The 22599-nt window shown below is 46.5% G+C and overlaps 1 protein-coding gene across 1 annotated transcript; it reads left to right on the top strand.

Moving 5' to 3' along the window:
- The first annotated feature begins 16 nt into the window (after window positions 1-16).
- LOC120837171 (zinc finger protein 84) lies at window positions 17-21080 on the top strand. Its single transcript, XM_040206398.2, has 4 exons — window positions 17-430; window positions 1193-1322; window positions 14449-14538; window positions 17811-21080. Exons 1-4 carry the CDS (start codon window positions 92-94, stop codon window positions 18488-18490), a joined length of 1239 nt encoding a protein of 412 aa, XP_040062332.2. The 5' UTR covers window positions 17-91; the 3' UTR covers window positions 18491-21080.
- The last annotated feature ends 1519 nt before the right edge of the window (window positions 21081-22599 follow it).

Below are 22599 nucleotides of genomic sequence, written 5' to 3'. Positions count from 1 at the left end.
GGAATCCAACACAATCCACACTGGGAGTACGGTCGGTAAGGTCGGTAACACGTCGGTACGGTCGGTGTTTCCGGTGTTTTGTCGCGCTGATATGCCAGATATGCCGCGCACTTGCGCGGCAGAAAGCTGCTTTAAAAACTTCTCACTTTGCGAGATGCCGTGCCACAAGTTTCCGAAAGACGAGAAACTTTGCGCCCTGTGGTCCCGTCTCGCACGTCCGTCGTTTCCGACCTGGGTTCCGACCAATATTGATCGCTTGTGCGGCTATCACTTTTCCGATGAAGACTACATATGGAACCCCAAGTTGATGAAAAGTGCGGGTCTCTCAACAAAAAACATGCGACTGAAGCCAGGCGTTGTGCCGAGTGTGTTTTCAAAGAAGGGAAGCTCGGACCAGCTGACGCAGCCCCTCGAAAAGCGAAGCGAAGCCGTAAGTGAGCATGTTGTGCATCCAGGATTTCTGAACTTTCCAATCACCATTTGATCTTAAAAGGATACTACAACGAAATTTCGGCGCTCATTTTTTGGTCTATATGTGTTCAAAAGAGCATTATCACATGGAACATACCAATGTCTTGTTAAAAAAGTCTCGAAAAGGAATTTTAAAACGAATTAAACGATTAGCAAAGAGCACCTGGTGGATGTCGCTAACGCCTCGTTTGTAATGCTCGTCTAGGAACATTGACAGCTAGTGACGGAGGTTGTCTCGTCTCCGGCCACGACGAGAGAAGGGGGGAAGGAGGAACTCCCCTCTTCCCGAGAATCCCTTTTGTGTGTCGCAGAAGTCACTATTGTCCCCCTAGAAGATTATAGAAGATTAACCCGTCACTCAAAATTCGTACAAAAGCAACAGCTTCAGTGGCTGGAACGACTAGGCCATCCTCTCGACGTCAGCCTCGCCGTAGCTTTGCTAGTCTTGAGACGACCTACGTCACGATTGCGTTGGATGTCACGTGCTCTAAGCTGGGCCTTCTCCGAGCGCTTTCCAGAGTGGGCCGTTTATAACGAAAAATACAGCCACCAGGATAAAAATACAAACGTGCGATTGTCATTTACGGATATTGTGGATCATATTCAACCTATTTTTGAACACGACGGGAATATTTCAAATTTCGTTGAAGTATCCCTTTAAGTCATCGCATATTCACTAAAGTAAAGAATGGGAGATTCAGTGCAACGGGGCATTTTGCAGTTGTCAGCAGTGATGAGATTTCCCCCTGGTTGTCAGGCGCCCCTGTTTGATGCCACCGACGTCCTGGTCAAAGGTACCGACACTTGTTGGGACACCCAGTACAAAGCTGCAGAGTCATCTGTTAGCGCAGGTAAGTTAATTAACCTTTTGACTGCCAGAATTTTTTCGCTGGCGCATTTTTCTTTGCATGCCGATTCCAATTTCGGTACCAACACAGTATCGTGCTTTATGGAATATATTTACATAATCGGAACACGATATTGTCAGCCTTGCGCGCGGCATCCGATCAAAACGACGACGCCAGAGGAGCCTACTTTGAGCTACGCCGCCATGGCCCGAAGATCGCCGCAAGCTAACCGCCAGACCACGGCGCCACCCCGACGAGACCCTCCGATGCCACAGTATCCTCGACGCCAGGAAGGACAAGTCCACGACGTTCCGTCGAGGAAGACTGACGTGTGGCGAACGGCCGACCGACGCCCGCTCTGCTACCACTGCGGGGAAGCCGACCATGTGTACCGCCGATGCCCATACCGACGACTCGGGCTGCGCGGATTCCACCCAAACGACCCGCGCCCCCGGTGTGGTGAACGCCCTCGGGAGATCGACGAGTACCTGCGACAACCCCAGTCCCCCGAGCCTGCGTCCCGCCGAGAGTTCCGGTCGCCATCGCCACGACGTCCAGCTTCGCCGATGCACCGACCCCGGCGTGAAAGCCTGTCGCCCCTCGCTCCTCGCCGGGGAAACTAGGCGCGGCAACCCCTGGAGGTGGAGTTGCCGAAGACGACCGACGTAAAGAGCCTCCAAGAACGCCGGAGCGCTCCCACTCTCCCGACGCCACGCATCGCTACGACGCCCCTGCAACGGTGTCCAACAACCTAAACGTCGTCATCGACGGTCACGACGCATCGGCACTCGTGGACACCGGAGCAGACTACTCAGTCTTGAGTGGGAGGCTCTCCCGCCGCCTTCGAAAAGTCATGACACCGTGAAAAGGACCCCAAATACGAACCGCCGGAGGACATTTCATCACACCAGTCGGGAGATGCACTGCTCGCGTCGAGATCCACGGTGAAACGTGCCCTGTCAAGTTCGTCGTTCTGCAAGACTGTTCGAGGGACGTTATCCTCGGAATGGACTTTCTCTGCGAGTATGGCGCCGTCATCGACCTCGGAACAAACCGGCTGACGCTACGAAAACCTGCTCCACCAGCGGAGGAACCCGAAGCGACGTCACCCACGGTCCGAGTCCTCGCAAACCACGTAAACCTACCACCGCGGTCGAGTGTTTTCGTACTTGTCGGGATCGATGAAGCTTCCTGTGGCGAAGTTCTTCTCGAGGGAAGCCTCCAATTGCTCCTGGGAAGAGGCATAGGCGTCGCAAGGGGAGTAGCTGAACTTCAGGATGGGCGGACTGTGGCCCTCGTGACGAACTTCCGAAACGAAACGCAACACCTCACGAAAGGTGCAGCCGTGGGCCACGTCGAGAAACTCCGAAACCCCGCCGAAATCACTGCGATCACTGACGAATCCTCGCCGCCCCAGCAAGACAGTACGTCGCCAGCGCAGCTCGACATTGACCCTAAGCTTCCGGACCCTGAACGGCGTCAGCTGGTTAACCTCCTCGCCGAATACCGCGACTGCTTTGCGACGTCGTCGAAGGTGCGCCAGACCGCGGTTGCCAAGCACCGCATCGTTACTGAGGACGACGCGCGCCCTGTGCATCGATCGCCGTACAGAGTCTCCGCTAAGGAAAGGGAGGTGATCCATCAGCAAGTTCAAGAGATGCTGAATGACGACATAATCCAACCTTCAAGCAGTCCATGGGCCTCTCCAGTCGTGCTGGTTAAGAAGAAGGACGGAACTCTTCGGTTCTGCGTGGACTACCGGCAGCTCAACACGGTTACGAAGAAAGACGTCTACCCACTCCCCCGCATCGACGACACTCTAGACCGGCTGCGCCACTCTCGATACTTTTCATCGATGGACCTGAAGAGCGGCTACTGGCAAATCGAGGTCGACGAACGGGACCGAGAGAAGACAGCCTTCGTCACGCCGGATGGACTGTACGAGTTCAAGGTGATGCCCTTCGGACTATGCACAGCGCCAGCAACTTTCCAGCGTGTCATGGACACTGTACTGGCAGGGCTGAAGTGGCAGAGTTGTCTCGTCTACCTTGACGACGTCGTAGTATTTTCAGCTGACTTCGACGAGCACTTGAGACGACTCCGAGCTGTTCTTCAAGCCATTCAGACCGCCGGGCTCACACTCAAGCCGTCAAAGTGCCGGTTCGCCTATGACGAACTGAAGTTCCTTGGCCACGTGGTTAGTAACGAAGGCGTCCGCCCAGACCCCGAGAAGACTCGCGCCGTCGCGGCATTTCCAGCGCCGACAGATAAGAAGGCCGTGCGAAGATTCCTTGGACTTTGTGCCTATTATCGACGCTTCGTTCGGGATTTCGCAAGGATTTCCGCACCACTTACGAATCTCACGAAGGACGCCAAGAAGTTCGAATGGGCCGAGGAGCAACAGCAGGCATTCGACGAACTGAAACGACGACTCCAGACTCCTCCTGTGCTTGGACATTTCGACCAGGATGCGGAAACAGAAATTCACACGGACGCAAGTAACGCGGGACTGGGCGCAGTACTAGTCCAAGTGCAAGAAGGCATCGAGCGAGTCATCGCCTACGCAAGTCGGACATTGTCCAAGGCGGAGAAAAATTACTCCACAACTGAGAAAGAATGCCTTGCGGTCGTCTGGGCAATAACGAAGTTTCGTCCGTACTTATACGGCAGCCCGTTCCGTGTAGTCACGGACCACCACTCGCTCTGCTGGCTTGCGAAGCTGAAGGACCCGTCAGGACGCCTCGCTCGATGGAGTCTTCGACTACAAGAGTTCAACATGACAGTGGTCTATAAGTCAGGCCGCAAGCACAGCGACGCCGACTGCCTGTCCAGAGCCCCCGTCGAAACCCCCTCCGGCTGCAGCGACGACAATGACGACGAGTGCTTTCTAGGAGCAGTGAACACCGACAATATGGCACGACGTCAACGGGACGATCCTGAGCTGCGCGCATTAATCGAGCACCTGGAAGGGGGCAGGAGTACCGTGCCACGTGTCTTCTCACGAGTACTGCCGACCTTCGCCATCCGACAAGGTGTACTCTACAAAGAGAACTTCGGCAACAACAACACACCTTGGTTGCTGGTAATCCCGAGTGACCTTCGAGAGGAGATCTTCCAAGCCTGCCACGACGACCCGACATCCGGACACCTTGGTTACAGCCGGACACTGGCCCGTATTCGTGAAAAGTATTACTGGCCGAAGCTCCCCAAGACCGTCCACCTATACACACGATCATGCCACGAGTGCCAGCGACGCAAGAAACCGCCGACGAGGCCGGCCGGACTTCTGCAGCCCATTTCTCCTCCAACTACACCCTTCCAGCAGATCGGAATGGATCTACTTGGTCCTTTTCCGCCTTCGACGTCGGGGAACCGCTGGATCATCGTCGCCACAGATTATCTCACGCGGTACGCCGAAACGAAAGCTCTTCCTTCAGGGACTGCTGTGGAAGTCGCCAAGTTTTTCATCGAGTACATCGTCCTCCGGCACGGCGCTCCCGAGGTTCTGATTACAGATCGCGGATCTTCGTTCATGGCCCAGCTGACGCAAGAGATCCTTCGTCTCAGTGGCACCGGCCATCGTCGAACCACTGCATACCACCCGCAGACCAACGGACTGACCGAGCAACTCAACAAGACAATCGCCGATATGATCTCTATGTACGTCGACGTAGAGCACAAGACGTGGGACGAGGTGCTGCCCTACGTCACGTTCGCCTACAATACGGCGGTTCAAGAGACCACTGGATTCACCCCTTTCCAGCTGGTACATGGTCGGAAGGTAACGACCATGCTGGACGCCATGCTGCCCCATGAGCCATCTGACAACGAGAGCGACGACGCCCAGGCGGTTGCTCAACGCGCCGAAGAAGTTCGCCAGCTCGCCCGACTCCTGATTCAAGATCAGCAACGCGTCGACGCCGGCCGCTACAACCTTCGTCGCAGGGACGTCCACTTCCAGCCCGGAGATAGGGTGTGGGTATGGACGCCCATCCGTCGCCGCGGCCTCAGTGAGAAACTGCTGAAACGGTACTTTGGACCATACAAGGTACTTCGTCGCCTCGGCGAGCTGAACTACGAGGTGATGCCCGACGGAACACGAACATCGTCACGCCGCCCACCACGACCTGAGGTCGTCCACGTCGTGCGCCTGAAGCCGTACTACGCTCGATAGGACTGTGGACCTTTTGTGCTCCAAAAGACTCTTTAGTTTATCGTTCTTTTTTATTTTGATTTGTTTTACACTGCATCGGGGCGATGCACTTTTAAAGGGGGGAGTAATGCCGCGCGCAAGGCTGAGAAAGCAACGCTCGGTCACGGTCCTCCAGAAAGTTCCCGTTTATTCATGTGCCGCACGTAACTTCTATCATTTTTCCCTGCTTTTGTTTTCTCAGCCTTGCGCGCGGCATTACTCGTCACCACCCGTGACAATATCTGCATATGTGTCCAATCTAGGACTTATTTCTCATATTGTACTTTTTGAGACTAGTCATGGTAGCATCCAATATGGCACTTCAATCATTATTCGGAACTGTAACATCCTTGCTTTTAAAGCCGTGGAATTCAGTGTTCATTAGTAATTTGGGGATCACCGAATTCATCGTGAAGTACAAGGTTGAACAATATATAGGGCGCCCCAAGTCAGCTGACTTTATCTGAAATGGACTGCAAAAATTGATGCCTGCATGTAGGAATCAAAACTTTTCGTCAAAGGGGTATTTCACAGGTCAGTTTTTTCTTGTAAAATTACGAAGCGTAGCTCCCTTTCTGTCAAAATTAAGGCGAAGAAACTTGCCAGGGTCAACGACGGACGGCGATGCAGACGACCAAGTCAAGTGGTGGGCACGCTTCGCGCTCATACTGATAGATGGTGCTACCTCCTTATTAGCCCCGAGAGCGAACACAAGCGTCGCTGCGGTCGCCGCGCCCTGATTGGGTGAGGTGGACCGTGACGTCAGGGCGATGACTCCGCTCCGCAATCTTGCATCGGCTCGCTTCCCAGCACCGGTTTCCTGGTTTGGCGTTGTGTGCCGCAAGCTCTTCGAGGAGCTGGACTTTGTTTGAACGGTGTACAAGACGTTGAGTTAGGCCGATATTGACGTGTTTCCGTACATTTTATAAGCCTGCTTGTCCCTTTTACCTATAAAATTGGGTTACAAATCCTGAAAGCTATCGGCGGAGGCAATTCCGCCAGTGAACCTCCCCGTCCGTCCACACAACACAAGGCAATTTTGCAAGGGATCAGTGAAGCGGTGGCACAAGTGTTTCAGACGCTGGAATTCTGTTCCTTCCATGTTCATGATTTAGGACGATATTATTTCCCGCTTTCAAGGCATTTGAAGTGGCATTTATATCATGGGCCTTTGGGTGGTCGGCAAATTAGCTCACGCCCCCGACTTTGCGCTGCCACTCTGCATGCGCTGGTTCGCAGATGTTTTAAAGGCCCTGTGTCTGATTATCTTGGAAGTGCTTGTGAAACAGGGTTGTTTTACATAAATGTAGCTGCTTCATGAATTAATTATATAGTTTATACACATATGCAGGCATATTTCTTAGAAGATGCACAATTACTGGAAACTAGTTTGTATGGTAGCAGCGAAGACGGCCCAATTGCCCCCAGTTGCCTGTATGATATGTATTGAACTGCCCAAAATATGCACAGCAATAGTGCCGTAATTTGGAATGTTTATACTTTTTCCTGAGATTTTATTCCAGCCTTGGGTATTAAAAAAATACACCTTTTAGTCTGAATTGTCCTTTCCAATTAAGAGAGACACTGCTGCAGGTCTCGAAAAGCTTCCTCAGCCTCCAAATTTCCTACAGCTGGACTCTCTGACAACAGAGGAAAACAGGAGTAAAAGCAAGCATTCGAACGACTGTCCAGTGATAGATGCAGCACTGGTAGCAGAAAATGTGGAACCTGTGAAGGGCGACAGTCTGCGTGAGAAAAGCTTCTGATATTTTAGATTCAGGACAATTCGATTTAAGTAAAATCTCAATTTTAGGGTTTAAGGGACTAATAACGAGCTAGACACCTTCGGTTACGTTTGTTATACATTACTTGAGGGTTGATATAAACAAGTCCACAGATACCACCCGTGTAGTCCATTGAAATACTATCCGAATCCAGCAAAGGTCAAATGCGAGCAGTGTATATAATAAATGTTCCTTGTTTTTTCACTTTGCCCCTGCACTTGGGCTGTCTTACTTGTATTCTCTCCCCATGGCCCAGGCTGTATTTAGCATGTTGCTCGAGCAGCATGTAGCTTTTCTGCTTCGGCGATCTTGTTTAAAAACGGAGATGCAAAAAAAAAATAGTATACATAACCTGCCAATTCATTCAGACCATCAGCAGCATTTATTGTGTGAGCTTTATAGTGATGTTCCTGCAATTGTAGCCATATTTCTTTATTTTCATACACCAGCTCCGATTCATGCGTTGCCTGGTCTGTCAACCATGCTTAAAATATTGGTTGACGTTTCGCCTGTAGCTACAGGCCATACCTCAATAAAGGCACATATATACATTTATACTTCCTACGAAAAACACGCCAAAAAAAAAGTAAATAGAAACGAGCGCGCTGACAGCTAGCGTCGTCGCAGCCTCCACAGGGCGAGCGGGGCGAGTCGAGGAAAAATTCTCTCCTCGCCGTGACATCACCCCGGTTCGCCGTAAGGGGGCGCCATGCGAACTTCTCGGGGCTAATAGAGACTGCTCGCGACCACCATGGTTTATTAAAATGACCATAATCTTTTTGTAATGTTCCTTTAGTTAAAGAATAAATGTAGATAATGAAAGCAAAACATAAAGTAAAAAAAAAGTGTCTGCTCAACGACGGCGCCACTTTTGCTGCCAACGGATTTCGTCTGCGTGTTGTCTGCTTTCTTTTGCTGGTCGGCTGCACCTTCCAATGCTGCTCCCGACACCATCTATCAATACCTGTGCCAAACGTGCCCCGCAGCTCGGCGCGGTCGTCTGCGTCACTGCCTACCGTTGACCCTGGAAATTTTTTTGGAACTATTTTTTTTTTTTACAGAAAGGAAGGTACGCTTTGTAATTTTAAAAGAAAAACTGACCTGTGAAATACTTTTTTGACAAAAAGTTTAGATGGCTACGTGCAGGCGTTGATTTTTTACGGTCCATTTTAGATCGAGCCTGGTGACTTGGGACACCCTATATTCACCATCCCGCAACAAGGAGAGAGCAAACTAAAGCAGAAATCACCTAACGAAAATTTTTTCTACATGCCGAAAACAAGTGACACTGTAAGATCAAAATTAAACCAGATAACGATTATACTCTGCCGCAACCTAAAGTATGCACGGGAGCACGCCGAGCGTACACGGGCATGGTACTCGAAGGGTTGACATAGCTTTTATATGTTTTAGCCTCAACATGTGAGTGCGGTAATGACTGCACCGGTGCATTGGGTCCGTGACTCTTGACTAGATGCAGTGACACTTCTCAGTTTCCTCTCGACTCTTTCCGTAGTGACCGCTTCGACTTAAACTTGCAGCCCCCATACTCCCACAAGTGTGCATGTGTACCAAACTGTGCCCGTAAGGGATCTCAGAAACAGCGCGAAAGACAAGGACAAGACAGGGCAAGGTGCGATCTGTGTGGAGCAGAATCTGCCTCCAACAATGAAGACTATAAATGGTCTTCATCGTTGGCATGTGTACAACCATGGCTGTTCAAATGCCTTCTCTCTCGCTCCCGCATGAGCAAACTGCCGATTCCTCCTCCCATCCGGTGAAGGCGATAGTTCTTCCTAATGTTGCATCTGCCGCTGTGGCGCTCGTTATCGGAAAAAGAGAGCTGCCCGCCCGCCCGACTCTGCTTGCTAGACGCCTGGACCATGGCCGTATTTCTTGGTCGTATTTCGTTGCCTGTTGGTTGATATTTATATCTTTTTCTTGATTGGCCAGTCTCAATTTAGTCACCATCAAATCTGCTCTTCTACATTTTCAAAAATGAATGCAGGAATAATCAGCATAAGAATGGGTGTTCTACGCTTCTTCAAAGACATTGGTTGCATGTAAAATGGTTATGACGGAAATTTTGTTGCTACCGCTGTCGGCCTTGGCACTTTTCTCTTCTTTCCTACCTTGTGGTCTCCTTCTTTAGTGAATACACAACAATCTAAGATCTTGGCTGCCACTGGCTCCCTTTGTTGTTATATTGCCATGAGACGTTCCGTAACCAAGCATCCCGAAGGCTTTCTTTGAATGGCAGCTTGTGGTATTGCAGATCAGAGTTTCTTGCTGCATTTGATTTTCAGCACGGTGCACAACAGTTTTTGGGCATGGCGTGCCTTGCAACTCACGTGAAAACCTAGACTGTTGAAATGGCACTAAAGAATGACATAAATTAGGCTACTCACACGAGCACTGATAGACACTGTGGAGTGACGACAAAGCCTTTATTTTGGCTGGGGCATCGGAAAAGCTCTTGCTGCGGCATCTTCAATCTGTGGAAGGTGGAAACCAGAAGCGTGAATTTATGGTTTGTGTTTGGGGTAAAGTGACAGATACTGCCTGCACGGTAGGGGCATCCTAACAATGAAGTCGCCGAGGAAGCTGCTTGGTAAAGTGGTTCGACTTTGCAATTACCATCAGTGCTGGAAGCGGAGACAATTGCTGGCCGGGATCTTAGACTGGTCAGAAGCAGTGAGCGTGTTTCAACGAGTGGAGCGACTCGGAGGCTAACGTTTCTGGTGGTTCTGTTTCACTTCGGACAATGTGATTCCTGACCTGGCCCCTCGTTCCCCAAGTTATGAAGAATAACTTAAATCCTTAGGGAAGGTCATCGGACATTACCATAGTTTGTCCTCGAGGGTAGGACTGCCCTGACATCGAGGTTAGGCATATGAAGTTCCTTTTTAATTGCAAGGAAGGAAGTGAAAGTAAATTACTATTTAGATTGTTGCAAGGTTTTTTGTATGTTGGACCAAATTTATAATCATAGAAAATTGGTCTTTTTATTTGCTATTTGTTTATTCAGGTTACCCTCTCAGTGGCTGAAGGCATTATTATGATGGAGGAACGTGAATATGTATTGGCAAAACGGTACAAACATAAAGCAATGATGCAGGCAAGACACAGAATTAGTCACATGGTCATAGCAATGAAGGCATGAATGTGAAAATCGGCTAAGGAAGGACAGCATTTAGCATCTCATTAAAGGAGCTGTGCAACGATTTTAACGTTGAAAGAATTGGCATCATCTGCTTTTGACATAGTTCACCTTGTCACAAATGACAGAAAGCACACCTCCTTTCATCGAAATGTTGTGATTCCGCCGCGTAATAGCGAGGCAAAACTTAGAATATTCCCCGACCTGCAGCCGCGAGTGGCGGCCATGAGAAACACGCGGCTTGACGTCAATGAGGGTCTTGTAGGAAGATAGCAAGTTGTGCGAATACCTGCTCGATAAAAGGTAACTTTTCTATAAATCTGGTCGTTCCAACATAAATACAAATGCGTTAAAACCTGGTATCATCGACAAAACTTTTATTATACGGAGTTTTAGTGGCGCCATCTATCCTAGGTCCACAAAACCGTCAGCTCTCTCTGCTACCGCGAACAGCCGCCAGAAGTCAAAGGGGGAGGGGGACAGGGCCGGACGGGTATGGCCGTATGGCTGGACCCGGGTGAGACTTTCCTCCTTTCACCATATTGTTCGCGCAGCGCCCGCCAGCACGTGGTCACGCGGTCGCGAGCGGATGAGTTCTCGCTGCTCACTGATGGCTCTAAAGAAAGAACTTTTCTGGATCCCCGCGCCTACCCCATCAACGTCACTGCCCACGTTACCCGGAAAACGACGTACGAGTTGACAGGCGGCAAAAACCTGGATCTTTTTTATTTTTTTAAATAAAAACTACGGTATCCAGGCAAAATCTGTTTTCTGTAGTTCACTTCAGAAGTGTCAGGCATCAACTTTTACAAAAATTTAAGCAAAGCCCTGAAATTGTTGCACAGCTCCTTTAAAAAACACTGTTGTAGACATTATGAAACTTATTCTTCAAGTAGCAAGTTCCAGACTCTTGTTGTGCACAAAAAAAGGTCATATTTGAACACATACACATATTCTCACACTTTCTTAGCGTGGTCCGCCTTCCTGATGTCATGTGGGGAGGGAGCAAATAGTTGGTTTTATTTATTCTGAAGCAATAATGAAAGATGCTATGGTATAATTTTAATCATGTACTCTGTCTTCTGTGAGATAGTGGATTTAGCTTTTTTAGTAGGCAGATGCTTGAGCCAACATTACAATTTCTTGAATTAAATCTAGCTGCTCTGTTTCTCTCTTTCTCGAGTTGGTTTACAGCATAGGCCTGATGAGGATCTCAGGAAAGGCTGGTGTTATGTAGGATAGGTCTTATGTATGTAACAAATAATGTACATTTGATGGCTCTTGGGCAATTTTTAAAGTTCCGCTCGATAAAATTCAGCATTCTAGTCGCTTTTGCAGTTGTATAGTCGACGTGTTTGGTCCACTCTAAATTTTCTGAAAAATATACTTCAGGGTATTTAAATTCTGGTACAGTAGCTAAAAGGTTTCCAGTGATGTCATATGTAAATGAGACAGGTTTATGCTTTCACGTAAAACGCACATGATTACACTTAGATAGGATAAGCTTCATTTTTCATGTGTTGCACCAGCTGGAGATACGAGAGATATGATATTGCAATGTCATGCAATCGATCGTGTCACGAATATTGGAGTAAACAACAGAGTCATCTGTGTAGAATGAACTGAACAATACCTAATTTTTCAAATAGCAGGACCGTGTGGCTGTCATACCTCTACATAACAAGACGAATAACCCTTTTCTGAAATCCGTATACCAGATGAATATGAGAAACTGCTGTTTCCCCGTACCAAGGAACTGTAGCTAAAGCGAGCACAAAACGGAGGTATAAATAAGGCAGAGTGCAAACAACGTAATAATAATAATAATTATAATAATGTATTTTATTTCCCATTCTGGTTGGTACAAAAAGGGAGGACGTCAGGACAAAAAGCTGCGGTTGCAGTTTCACGAGGTCCTGGCGCCCTAACACACTTTGGCGGGAAAGCAGCATTGTAAACACAATGAATACAAACACAAAAATGGGCACTAGAACACAATCATGAGAATTCACATTGTTGCACTCAGCTTGAATGCATCAAAACAAATATTTTTAAAGTAGAAACAAGTTTCACTACAGATACAAAAACTCCAGGCACTAAAGGTAAAAATTATGCTGTCTGTAATATGATTTTTACCAACATCCGATTTGATGTCCGATAGATGCTGATACCGTTGGCTTCGAGTTTATTAAGTAAAGATGGTAATCCGTATTTTAATGATGTACAGCCGTAATTCGTACGGGGTATTGAAACGCTCCAAATTTCGTCGTGACGTAATGTATTTTTTATGCTTGAAAATTTAACTATGCAGTCTCTAATAGCTTTCTATCTATTATTTGGACCACTTCATCCCACCGTATGTATTTGTTAAAAATTACACCAAGACCAAATTTATGATTTCAAGTTAATGCAACTAATGAAAACTGAGAAACTTTATGATATAACTACAAGTGGTGTAGTGCATAGATACACCTTTTGTCACTCTTTAAGACGACCTCCACAGATTCAAACAAATTACGGAAAACAAACTAAAGATTATCAGGTGACCAAATTATTAAATTCAATTGGAACCTTCGTGGATTTTAATAACTCCTTTTCTAAATTTAGGAAAGAGCTGAGGACACTCTTGGTGAGCAGTGACACTGTTCTATAGCCATTTTTATACATGTACAAATTGATGATTTTTGTCTCTGAACTTGTGAAAAAAGTTTCTTTCATAATCTATATTACTGGTTGCGATCCTCTCTTGATGATGTATTATAAAGCCATGACATTGTTTCAATCGCTGATGTATACAGCTGCACGAAGTATAGACCTTTTCTGTGTACTCTCGTCCCCAGCCACCTAATAGGCATATCCGGTATGGGCGACGAAAAAATACTCAAACGTTTCAACCTGTGACTAGTAAAAAAATAAGGGGGAGGCAAAACGAGAATTTGTAACGGATAGGCTTATGTACTAAATGTCTTCAATTGGCGTGGCGATGGCAAAACATTGTTTCCGCCCATACTGGAAGTGATGACCATTCAAGATGGCGGCACCCTTGAAGAAAGGGTTATAGTATACTGTGTACCGTATGTACGAACTGTAAAGGGGACAGAGACCTTTGTCAGGCATTTTCTGCCTTTAGTGTCTATTCCTCTTTTGGCTAATATAAAAAAAAAATGAAAACTTAAAAAAAAAAATACATTGTAGTATTTTTAGTGTGTATTACCTTTGGCCTCTAATAACAACTTTTGCTTTATTGCTATTTATAATTTATTAGTACTAATAAATTCAAACCCATCCACACATGTTTTTTTCCATATAAATAGTTTGGCAGTCATATTTTCAGAAATGTCCCCCCTCCCCCCCTGCCCCTTCCCGCCCCCCCAAAAAAGTTATGGTGCTGTCATTTGCCTAACGTATCACACTTGCATTGTTGTCAATGTTTGCTAATTCGTTTATAGTGAGCACACAGCGGCCCTGGATCTTGGCTGCAAACGGCTTCCTTTATTGGTGCTTCGCTGTGAAATGTTCCTCAACTATTTTCATTAGATGGCACCTTTTGGTGTCAAAGATCTCGGTTTTCTGCCGTACTTGATTTGCTACATGGCACATTGCAATTTTTAGGCGTTGCATGCCTCCTAATTCCCGTGAAAACCCAGAAACCGCTAAAATGACTATGAAACGACTGAGAAGTCGGGCTACTTACACAAGAGCATATAGTAGATGCCGCGAAACGTTAAAAACGGCTTGACTTTGGCCGCACTCATTGCTATCACCGCGGCTTTAGCTTTCACGGTTTCCCCCGCATGCTGTGCCTCTACTGTCTGTCACAGCAGGCAGAAGGATTTTTCTCTATCGCGAACAATCTTTTTTTCGCGAGAAGAATCGGCAGGCCTCTCCAGGGGTAGCGGGAGAGGGGATAGGGGGATCGTGGTACAACGCTGCACCGAGAGCTTCCGTGTGACTCAATAATTTCTTCTCCCGTTTCTCTCCGACTTTCCACAGCGACCCCGGGCGCGTCCGCCAGAGGTACGCTTGCTCCTTCGACGTCCCCAGCTGCCTCGACTTTGAAAGAAAGCCCCCGCACACCTACAGGTATGCACACTCACCAAACTGTGTCCCTAAGGTGTCGCCCTTGTCAGCCGAACCGTCCAACATATCTCTGGATGGCTAACCGGTCTCCGTCATTGGCACCTGTACAATGCCGCACCGAGAGCTTCCGCTTGACTCGGTCGTTTCTTCCCGCGTTTTTTTCTGCGGCAATTGCGGGCGTATCCGGATGTTTAGAGTTAATGTTACGGTGGACGTAACTCTAATATTTATTTTGGTTTACGGCAGACGTAACTTTAATTTTTACCGTGGGTCACGCAGACGTAACTTCCGTTTTTTATGTTGGTTTACGTCAAACTGCGTCTAGCGTTGCGCTAAACATGGCGAAGAAAGAAAAAAAAAAAAAACTCCCACAGGAAAACGGAGATATAGTGTGGTCCACTGAAGGGATGAGTACAAAAGGGATGTTTTTAGTTGGTTCCTCCTTCTGCGCTAGCTTCCTACCTTTGATCGCACTTTGGTGTCTTAGGAGCCTCGAGCATTCATGCGCGCAGATAAAGCACGGAAAAAGGCAACTAGCGCCTGTTGCATGTCCAGCATTGGAAAGACGCCTCGCCATTCTCATTCATTTGGTAATTATGATGATAAAAATAAGTTTTATTAGCTAAAGTCGAGGTGCTCTGGGTGGCTCGCGAAACGTCAGCTGCAAACGTTTGCCACCGTCGTTCGTGATCTTCCGCGACGGATGGTGTTGTGAATAGACCCTTTGCAAAACGTACAGCGCCGCGACGGCAGGGAATTTTGGGAACCCTCGGTACAGATCACGCGCTTTCTCGTTGCATCTCCGCGACTGCGCGCTCCTCCCGGCAGCTACCGCCAGCAACTGTTGCAGCCATCTGCCATCCGCCAAGTCGTATGTCATTGGTGGCGTACCGTATCTGTGGCAGCATAACGGCATCGCGACAGGTGAACGTATTTGAATACGCTATTTGTCGTAACTTACCTTCACATATTGAAGTGTCACCGAATCCATTTAGTTTGCCCCGCAACTGTGGCGGGTTTCGACCAGGTTCGACAAAGCGTTGGTGCAGCAGACGGCAGAGCCGGTACAAAGAGGGATGAAAAAAGGACAGCCGTTGGCTCGTCGCTCGCCCGACTCGGCAGCTCAAAAGTCGTTGCCGTGGTAACCTGCACCCGCTCGCGTATGCCATGTGGTCACGTGGTAGTGGGAGGAGGGGCTTAGCGAGGACTCCCATTATTCATCGCGCAGCACGCGCGGGCTTTGGGGATTTTTGCAAGGGGTCTGTTGCGTGGCATGGCGTCGGGCAGCTTTGCTCGTGGTCTTCTTGTCCGAAATTTAGGCAGCAAATTTTGCCTCGGTTGTCTGGTTCCCCGAGCCTAGCAGACGCCCGCACCACGCGTCTATTTGTATATTTTTTCTGTGGCACGCACCAATGTCGCATCAGCTGCCATTGTAGTGGCCTTGTTGCTAAACTTGCATCTCCAATGTTCATTTCACACCACCAATTTTTTTATTCGAAGCAAGAACGAGTGTAGAGGGACCACTGGCGTGGTGCGATGGTGTCACGCGCAAGCCACCAAGTACACAGTGTAGACCCAAGAAATTGACAGGGTTTACTTCACCGCAAAATTACACTACGCATCACCGGGCACTCGGCCTTTGCTGAAATGTAGTGCTAGTGGTAAAGCTCTGCACGGGTCTACTTTTTGAGGCCCGGCCCGTGCTCGGCCCAGATGGAGGCACCCCGACTGTGAGAGATGAAACGTCTTGCACGATCGGTCAGAAAAAAAAAGTCGGCGGCCTTTAAGTCCGAGATACTACGATGCACGGAATTCAGTGCTCGAGGAGCAATCATTTCAATTTGTTGAGAAGACTTCGGTCGTTTCCAGAGTGAGGACCCTATATCTTTTAACAACCTTCCCGCTACATTTAGCGGGGAAACTGAATTCCTGTAGTATACGTCAATAGACGTCAACATCCCTGCTAAATTTAGCGGGAAAATATTTTGATATATAAGTTGTGTAACGTCAGGTCATCAATTAAAGGGGAAGCTGAAGTGATAAAGTCACGTGACATCAATTTTCCCACTAAGTTTAACAAGGAAACCGAATTGATGTATAGGTTACATGACAGCGGGTCACGTGATGTCAATTTCTCCGCTACATTGAGCAGGACAACTGAATTGGTGTAAATGTCACATGATGGCAGGTCATGTGACATCTCTTTTCCTGTTAATTTTTAAGCAAAAAGACAGTGGACAAGATCAAATCCCACTAGTAATTATAGCAATGTAAGTTAGAATGTTTTTCCTTGGTACTGGATTACAACATAGCCTAATGCACTCAAGAAGGAACTTAGCGACCCACAAAGAAAACAAACGTCTAACATGGAGGAGGAAGAAGCGATGCAACAATTTTTTTACTTTGCGCAAATACCGCTTAGAACGGATTCCTGGCGTTCATGACCTGTGAAATACATGTTCGTTTTTCACCACACGCAATCAACGTCGCAGAAAAAAAAAAAAAGAGCAGCGTTTACGTCCTCAACTTTTAGCCAGAACAAGCGGCTACGTGATCTGGAGCCGATTATACGCCGCCAGAGTTGATCATAGCCATGCGCTGGGGTTGGCAATGCACAGGACAAGAGCTAAGTTCCAGACATTGTTATGGTTGGTTATTGTCGTCATTGCAGCGATTGGATACTGGCCACTACCCGAATGCTTCTCGAGCTGTCGATTATCACGAGCCCAAATCGAGTTCCCACGCAATGCTTGGGTCCTATCTAAGAGCCGCATTCAAATATCGTCACTGGGTGATACTGTGACCGCCCAGCTGCATTGTAAGGTTTTGCGAAGGAGAGATTGAATGAAAACGCTTGCTTTTGTCCTTGAAATTACACTGCAACAAAGGAGTTTCTTGGCCAGTGGCGTTACGTGCGAGTAATTTTGAGTCTTACAGGTGCCAGTAAGCTTGTGTAAAGTGAAAAAAATGTTCCAATTGAATATCGTTGCACCACCCATTTAGATGGGCTCAATCCTGTTGATGCTAATGGAACAATTATATATGAGAGCTTCCATGAACCGAAATAAAAAAGGCAGCAAAGAATTAAACTGTTCAGCCAAAGCTGAACTTCAATATTGACTGCTTATTTCTAAACCAATTAGCTATTTAGAAGCTGTGTTTGAGGCTACTTGTTGTTTTGTCCGTTTTTTTATTTTGCCGTGTCTCCGGTTTACGATGGTAGCTATCTTGGTTATGCTTTTCTTGTTGGTCTTAATACACATGAGGCCTTGTAGGTGATGGAGCTGCACTTTCTGGAGAGACCAACAGTTCACTAAAAGCCACCGAGAACATCTCGTTCCGATGCTGTTCCTGCACCTATGTCACGAGAGATCAGCGTGGAATCGTGAATCACCTGGTTGACCATGGGGATGAACAGTTCAAGTGCCAGCATCCTCTCATGTTATCTTGCTCAAGGTTCCAAGTGCCCAGTAATACACAAAAGCACAAGGGTAATAAGTTGTTCAAGTCCGAGTTATGTTCTCAAGTCTTTAAGGATTGCCAACTAAGCAACCATAATGGAACACACACCGGTGAAGAACCTTTTCAGTACAAGCTGTGCCCCCAAGTCTTTGCTGGGAATTCCCTTCTGAAAAGCAATAATCAAACACATTTTGTGGAAAAGCCATATAAGTTCAAGCTTCACCCCCAAGCCCCTGCACGGAGTTTCCAGCTGACCAGCCATAATCGGACACAGACTAGAGAAAAACCTTATGAGTGCAATCTGTGCCCCCAAGCCTTTCTTCGGAGTAGCGAGCTGGTCAGGCACAATCGAACACACACAGGTGAAAAGCCTTACAAGTGTAAGCTGTGTCCCCAAGCCTTTACTAAGGGTTCTCATGTCAAAAAACATAATCAAACACACATTGGTGAAAAACCTTTAAAAGTTCAAGCTCTGTCCCCTAAACTTTGCTAATAATTGCAATCTGATCAACCACACCCAAACACAGACAGGTGAAAAGGCGGAATTGCAGTCTGATCAGCCACACTCGGAGACATGAAGGTGAAAAGCCATCCAAGTGCAAACTCTTCCCCCTAGCCTTTGCTCGTAATTTTCATCCGATCCGCCATAACTGAGCGCACGCGGGCAAAAAAGGCACATTCTGATCTGCCACAATCAAGTGCACTTTATGGCAAAAGATTTATGAATCACCTGTAATTTGAGCCATCCATGCTTTATAACTAGGGTTCCATGTTTTTTGTAGATACTCATAAACTCCAAAAGTTAACCCCCCGAGGCAGTTTCATCAAAATTGGAGAAAAGCTGAAAACCCAACGAATTGTAGCTGTTCTTAAATAATAAATCTCCAGCTTCACAGGAAGAAGAATTTTTAACAACAGCTTCATTTTGTGTTGACACAGACACAGCACTACACTGAACTATCCGTGAGGTTGCTTTTTTTTTTTCAGGAACGCGTACACATTATCTTGTTTCCTTCTCGTATTGGTACCGGGATGTTTTTCAAGTGTTTAGGTCACGCATACCTTCCCTGAAGGTTAAAAGTATCTCGCAAACATACTTGTCCTATATGTTTTGGTTTTTTTTCATCGAAAGCTTTGATAAATTTTGATTTCCTGGCCAACAACAAAAATTTGTACCGAGTAATACCGATTTCGGCGACTGAAAAAACACCCCCGAATTTAAACAAAAATAATCCCCAAAAACACTGTACCCTATTTATAGCATGTGGAATCATCTAACTTATGCAGAGTTATACACCATTTAAGTTGAAATATGTAAGTGCATGCAGTGCCCTAAAACCTTACCTAATTATCAAGCTTGCCCCTCTGTGATTTGCGTATGCAGGGTGTTCCTTACAAAATGGCAGCAAAGTTCCGGGGCAGTTTTGTAACTTGTCTGCCTCATGGGGCATGTGCCAACACATATAGCTTAGCATGACAAAGGTGCTGAGGAGCGGGGAGTGATTGCTAACCAGCAGTGTTCAAGGAGCTGGTCAGTGTAATGGCAAACATTCTTTAACTTTTTTCATTGGATTGAGATAGGTCAGTGTGGCTACAACTTTCGATGTTCCACATCTGGACACAAACTGGGTCATGCTTTTGCTCCTGGTCCCAGGTCTTTTGCGCTTGCTCGAGGTGTGCCCACTTGAGGTGTGATCTAATATGTTTGTAAAGCTGTCTTCATGGCTGTTTTGTTTTTACTTGTATCTATACAAAAGATACAAGCTTGCAGAAAATAAATCTGTGACCAAAGTTATGTTTCACTATCTGAAGAGAAAGTATGACAATTTTCACTTCCCCCACAGTAGAGTAATTTTTTCGGTTTTAATTTTCACGTCCTGTAGCGTGTCATTCTATTTTAGCAATTAATTCGGCTGGAGAACCGATTGTTGAGTCCGTGCGTGCACTGCAGTGGTTTGTGCTCCCGATTTGAACCTTGCTAGTCGAATTCCTACGCTACCAGCAAGTTTTACTGTGGGTGACATTGTACCGATTTTTAATACTGTGTAACGCCTGTTCAAGGCTGTGTTGATGAAAGTTGTGGACAACTTTATTGAGTCGAACTCGCTCATACTGAATGTGTTTTTGCTTTCCATCCCTGCACTGGCATCTTCATAATCATGTATTTATATGACACCTGCTTTGAGATATCACTCTTGTGTTTAGGTGAAAACAGTATTTCATTCCTCTGTCTTCTTATTCCCAACCGAAGGTGTCATATGTGCCAGATGATGTTTTAGTAGTTTGTTTTTATGTTACTCTAACAGCAAACATCTAACGCTTTTTTTATTTAACAGAATTACCGTAATGTCTCTAGAGATGCCCCACCCCCGAAAGATGGCCCACCCTTGGTTTTTGGCGCAATTTGCTATTTTTCCAATGTTGGCCTTGGCAGAAATAGTGTTACTTAGCCACTACGGGAGATAAGGGAATAATGCTGACTGGAATGGACAGTCAACTTTGGTTCATTGCCCCTTCCTGCAGTCACATGTTTTGCAGGTCACAACATCTGAAAATACCGGGCAAGCATCCACTCAAAATTTAGAGATAATCGTGAAAAAATGGGTAATGGGCACTTGTCCAGTCATCAATTTTACATATCAATGTACTGTGCAAATTTTCTCAGATCTTACAAATTTGGGAATGAGCACTTAGAGTGGAATGGGCGGATGCGTGATATTCTATGGTAGCATTTTGTCAAACTTTTTTATCGCACACTAAAAGTTGGCTTGCTCGTTATTCTCACACAGTTTGCTTTCGATTTTCGGTGGGCTACCTTCGGAATATTACAGTAGATGGATCTGAGCAGCTAAGTCTCAAGGAATACAAACTCTGTCATTATTTTGTTTAGTTTAGAGGATCCTATGGATTGTTTGTCGCTCAGTGTATGCTTAGTTCTGCTGCACTTGTACATATCTTTTGTTGTGGATCTTTTCTTTTTTTTTTACTCTTGTTTGTCTTGAACAAAGCCTGCAGATGATAAATATGTAATTAGACTTCTGTATCTCTGTTTCTCACAAATAAAGGTTGACAGTTCAAGCTGCCACAGTGTCATTTTGTTGTTTTTCAGCCATCGCAGATCTTGGCTAAAGGAAATCTGCCATTGGTGGAGTAGCTCTTTAGAAAGTTCTTATTTTGCCATCCTGCGCCATGCTGGGACCTCGCCGTGGCAGCTTGGGAAATTGACTGCCGAGCAGACGTGCATACCGCAGCACATAGGTTTGGATTGTATGGGAATGTGGTGGCCATTCCCTTTGTATCAGGTGAATAGGGTCCATGCCCTGCTCCATCCAAAAGTAACTTTGTGGTAACTGCAGGATTATCCCTCGAGAAATTTACGAAGTTTTTTTCCCCGCAAAAATAAACTATGCATCGCCAAACGGGTATTCTCCTCCCAAGTGTAGCCTTAGGGTTCCGAACCAGATGCAACATTTCAGAACCATTATCTTGTTAAAAAATTATCAGCGATTTTCTGAGATTTCCAACAGGAAAGTGGCAGCCGACTGAGTTCTCAAATAAATGGAGCTGAATGGTGCCAGTTACCGAATTCTCATTAAAATTTTCAGAAAATCACTCATCTTTGATTGAGACCGCAGTTCTGAAACTCTGTCATCTGGTTTGGACTGCTTTTTTTTTTCATTTATCTATTTTTTTTTTGTGAGGGGGTAAACTCTCTACATTGCTGTTCTTGCTCTGATGCCACCAGTCTTGCAGCCTTCTGGTGCAATCTGTAATGCTCTCGCTTGCGCCAATCAGACACCTTTAATTAGCAAATGGCCGCCGTAAATAAAAATTTAGTCTTTTTTTCTTCTTCTTGGCAGTGTGTTTAACGAAATTTGTGTGCCCTTGAGGCATGTCCTTTGGCCACCTCTGCACAATTTTTGCTTTATTAATACGTTTATAGAAACCGATTTATGCCGTCCCTTCAAACAGCCAAGAGGAATTCTATTACAGTCGTGTAACAACTGGAATAACAATATTTTTAATGCTTTTTTTTCTTTCAAATCACGTTCTATATTATACATTGTCCAACAATCGGTCCAGATCCTGCTGGGATACTATATAGTACTAATTAATAAAAAATGCACGACGAGCTATTTTTGTTTTCGCGTGCTGTGACACCAGTAAGTTAAAAAAAAAAAAAAAATGGGACAAATACCGTCTTCGGGCAAACGTGCAGAAACGCAGGAACAAAACAAGGCCGGAAAAGAAACATGCTGTACGTCAAAAAAAAAAAAAAAAAAATCAGTTGCCTGTTGGGTATTTGTATTGAAAACACGACAATTTATAATTAAACCAGTTTTCGGAAGACCGCTGAAGCGTGCTTGCGATCGGCTTCATTGACTCCATAAGCGTCCTCATCGAGCGCACGTAGCCAGTGTTTTTTCTCGTAGCGCCCGTTTTAATTAAGCGCCGCAGGTGCCTTGTGCTCGAAATTTTGATCGGATCGGGCACACTCCTTCCGCCTGCGCCGACTGGCGCCGACTACTGTCCCAGTACGCGTCGCCAGTGTCGCAGCTCCGTTACAGAGCCTAGATTTTAGAGAGAGTCCATCTCAAACCA

Source organism: Ixodes scapularis, unplaced genomic scaffold (genome assembly GCF_016920785.2).
Source record: "Ixodes scapularis isolate PalLabHiFi unplaced genomic scaffold, ASM1692078v2 PGA_scaffold6__148_contigs__length_123643588, whole genome shotgun sequence".
NCBI lineage: Eukaryota > Metazoa > Arthropoda > Arachnida > Ixodida > Ixodidae > Ixodes > Ixodes scapularis.
The sequence above is the reverse complement of the archived record's forward strand: the minus strand, read 5'-3'. Positions and strand labels throughout refer to the sequence as shown.

What these genes read in the sequence shown, in the direction of transcription:
- LOC120837171 (XM_040206398.2), top strand. Translation starts at nt 92, where the DNA reads ATGCCAGATATGCCGCGCACTTGCGCGGCAGAAAGCTGCTTTAAAAAC. An exon ending in TCGAAAAGCGAAGCGAAGCC is followed by an intron (nt 431 to 1,192) that starts GTAAGTGAGCAT and finishes GGCATTTTGCAG; the next exon opens with TTGTCAGCAGTGATGAGATT. An exon ending in AAGCCCCCGCACACCTACAG is followed by an intron (nt 14,539 to 17,810) that starts GTATGCACACTC and finishes GAGGCCTTGTAG; the next exon opens with GTGATGGAGCTGCACTTTCT.